General features: G+C 65.9%; 1 protein-coding gene and 1 long non-coding RNA gene across 2 annotated transcripts in view; both read right to left on the bottom strand.

The window, feature by feature from the left end:
- Positions 1–3,016, bottom strand: part of LOC102368069 (serine/threonine-protein kinase MRCK gamma) — an 18,873-nt gene that overhangs the window by 13,810 nt on the left and 2,047 nt on the right. Inside the window, exons 4-11 of the mRNA XM_025214923.1 lie at positions 2,942–3,015; positions 2,756–2,849; positions 2,110–2,310; positions 1,451–1,699; positions 1,182–1,258; positions 1,016–1,069; positions 650–789; positions 447–538 (exon numbers count right to left, since the gene is read on the bottom strand). Coding sequence (XP_025070708.1) covers positions 447–538; positions 650–789; positions 1,016–1,069; positions 1,182–1,258; positions 1,451–1,699; positions 2,110–2,310; positions 2,756–2,849; positions 2,942–3,015 — 981 coding nt within the window. The remainder of the gene's footprint in view (positions 1–446; positions 539–649; positions 790–1,015; positions 1,070–1,181; positions 1,259–1,450; positions 1,700–2,109; positions 2,311–2,755; positions 2,850–2,941; position 3,016) is intronic.
- Positions 435–1,031, bottom strand: LOC112551814. Its single transcript, XR_003096125.1, has 3 exons — positions 973–1,031; positions 650–733; positions 435–538 (listed from the first exon to the last, which is right to left on the bottom strand). It is a non-coding gene; the product is annotated as an uncharacterized LOC112551814 (long non-coding RNA).

The following is a 3,016-nucleotide window of genomic DNA, read 5'->3' as shown; positions in this document are numbered from 1 at the left end:
TGGCTGCTGACACGTCCCACCCCAGAGCCAGTTGCATTTCAGTCCCGTGTCCCCAGGGCCCAAGGCTTCACCCCAGAAGCAGCCGCATCCCCGTTCTACTCAGCTACCGACACCCGGCACCCCAGAGCCGGCTGCATCCGTGCCCGGCTTTGTACCCCCAGCCCCTGCCCCACCCCAGAGCCAGCTGCATCTGTTCTACTTGACCGCTGGCACAGCCCACCCCAGCGCCAGCTGCAGCACAGACCTGGATCCCCAGCCCTGAACCCCATCCCAGAGCCGGCTGCAGCCCAGCCCTGTATTACTAGCCACGATGGCCCCCCAGAGCCAGCTGTATGCGTTATACTCGGCTGCTGCCGCTTCATACCCCAGAGTCAGCTGCAGTTCAGCTTCATGTCCCCAGTCTCCCAGGCCCCACCCCAGAGACAGTCGCATCTCCCGTCTCCCACCTTCAAGGCTTCGTCTCGCTCCTTCCTGGTTGCCTCCAGCTGCTTCTCCAGGGCTCTCAGCTGCCCCGAGGTCTCCCCCTCCTCATGGGTCTCTGCTCCAGGGACAGGGGAGGGCAGAGAACATCACCCCTAGGCCCAGCCTCCCCATAGCCCCCTTCCTGGCCCCAACCCCCGCAGATCTGCCCCACCCCGGTGTCACCCACCCACGAGCTGCTGGGAAACCTTGTCCACATCCCTCTTCGGGCTCCGGGTCTCCGCATCTTTGGTGGGGGATCGGGACAGCACGTCTGCAAGGCACAACTCCGCCCGGTCAGTGCCTGGGAGGGGAGCGCGCTTGGGGTCCCTCCAGCAGGGAGCGCGGGCCGGATGTTAAAGCATGCGGAGCCGAGAGCCCGGACACCTGGGTCCACTCCCCAGCCCACCACACCTCCAGCCACAGGGCCTGGGTTGCATGGGTGCCCTGCCCCCCCTGTGGGGCAGATCTGAGCCCCTCCCTGCCCCCACCCCCCTTACCCCACTCCCTCACCTTGCAGCCGTGGGGCCAAATCCGCCTTCTCCCTCTCTAGGGCTTGGAGCTGCTGCTCCCGGGCGGGGGCGACGGCCCCTGCCTCGCCAGGGAGGAGCTGGGGGGCCAGGGAGAAAGCGGGGGGCAGTCACAGCCCAGGTCCCCTGGCAGACCAGACCCAGGGGCTGGGACGGGGGTACCAGGCTAAACTGGGGGGCGGGGGGGCTTACCCCGACATGAACGTGAAGCCCACAAAGGGCAGACGGTGCCAAGGGAAGGTGCCTTGAGAGCTGGGGGGAGGAGACTCCTGGCAGGGACAACAACAGTTAGCAACAGCAGTGCTGGGATGCAGCTGGCTCTGGGGTGGGGCCCGGGGGGGTGTCAGACAAGACCCTGGGGCTGGGATGCGGCTGGCTCTGGGGTGGAGCCTGGGGGCTATTACACTAGGTCCCAGGGCTGGGATGCGGCTGGCTCTGGGGTGGAGCCGTGGGTCACTCACAGGCTCCTTGAGGGTATCATCGTCCACATCGAAGTTGGACGTGTCGCCGGGCCCGGCCACGGGGGGCACGTAGGGGGCGGGGCTGTCACGCAGCCTGGCCCAGGCCACCCCCCGGAAGAAGGGGTGCTCCTGGAAGTCCCCCAGCCCCCCCCGGCCCAGGCGCAGCTCCTCGCGGCACAGCAGTCCCCGGATCAGGGCCTTGGCCTCCTCCGACACGTCCGTCACCTCTGCCGGGAAGTGAAGATGCTCCTGCCGGGCCGGAGGCAGAGGGTGAGTCAGAGACCCTAATCCCAGCCACTAATCTTCATGCAACCCCCCTAGTCCTAACCCCTAGCCCTAAACCCAAATGTTAATCTAATCCCAGCCCCCAAACCACATTTGAGACTCTAATCTTAACTCTAATCCCAACCCTCAATCCCGCTTTGGACACCAAGAACGAACCCCAAATAGGAACCACTCCTAGCCCCTATCCCAGCCCCTAACCTAATCCCAGCCCCTATCCCTTTTCCCACCCACTGAATCTAATCTCAAAGACTAATCCTAATACTAAATCCTACCTCTATTCCCAACCCCAGGACATAATTGTAGACCCAGACCAAATCCCAACCCTCGTTTTAACTCAATCCCACCCTAATCTCGGCCCCAGCTCTGCCCCGTACCTCGTGGGCCATGATGCGGCCGTAGGTCTCCACGAGGGACTCGGCGTAGAAGGGCGTCTCGCCGAAGAGCAGCTCGTAGGCGCACACGCCCAGCGCCCACCAGTCGCAGGCCGGGCCGTAGCGCCCGCGCCCACCCTCCACCACCCGCAGCGCCTCGGGGGAGATGTAGTCGGGTGTCCCCGCTGCCATCGCCGACCCCACCTGGCCCAGACAGCAGGGGTCACGGGGCTGCTCCCACGCCCCTAGCCTCTGCCCTGGGACGCTAACCTGCACCGGTGTCCCCGCTGGGGTTCAAGGGTCACCGCCTGCCACCACCATCCCATGCCTGTGGACTGCTGACCCACACCAGTGACCCCACCTGGGCTAGAGGTCAGAGGTCACAGCCGGCCCCCCCATGGCCTGCCCCTACCCCCAGCACAGGAGCCTCCCACCAGTGATCACACTTACACAAGGGGGTCAGAGGTCAAGGGTCATGGCCTACCAAGCCCACTCATGGCCCTGCCACCCCCCGCACCCATCACAGCCCTGACCCCACTCCTGGGTGCCTCAGTGACCCTATGGCAGCCCAGGTACCACCTCTAGAGTCCAGCAGAGGTCAGGGCTCAGAGGTCCCCACCCCAAGGGTGCCGCGGCCCCTGCCCCTCACCATGCCGTCAGGCCCGAGGCGCAGACAGGACCCGAAGTCGGCCAAGCGCACGTGCCCCTGGGCATCCAGCAGCACGTTGTCTGGCTTGATGTCCCTGTGGGGGGTCAGGGGTCAGACGCCCGGGGTCTCCCCAGCTCCAGGCGGGGAGGGGAGGGGTGGAGGGGCCGGACGCTGGGTCCCACGTACCGGTGGACGTAGCCCAGGCGGTGCAGGGAGTCGATGGCCAGCACCATCTCAGCCAGGTAGAAACGGGCCCGGGCC

The sequence above is a fragment of the Alligator sinensis genome, unplaced genomic scaffold (assembly GCF_000455745.1).
Source record: "Alligator sinensis unplaced genomic scaffold, ASM45574v1 scaffold1302_1, whole genome shotgun sequence".
Taxonomy (NCBI): Eukaryota; Metazoa; Chordata; order Crocodylia; family Alligatoridae; genus Alligator; species Alligator sinensis.
The sequence above is the reverse complement of the archived record's forward strand: the minus strand, read 5'-3'. Positions and strand labels throughout refer to the sequence as shown.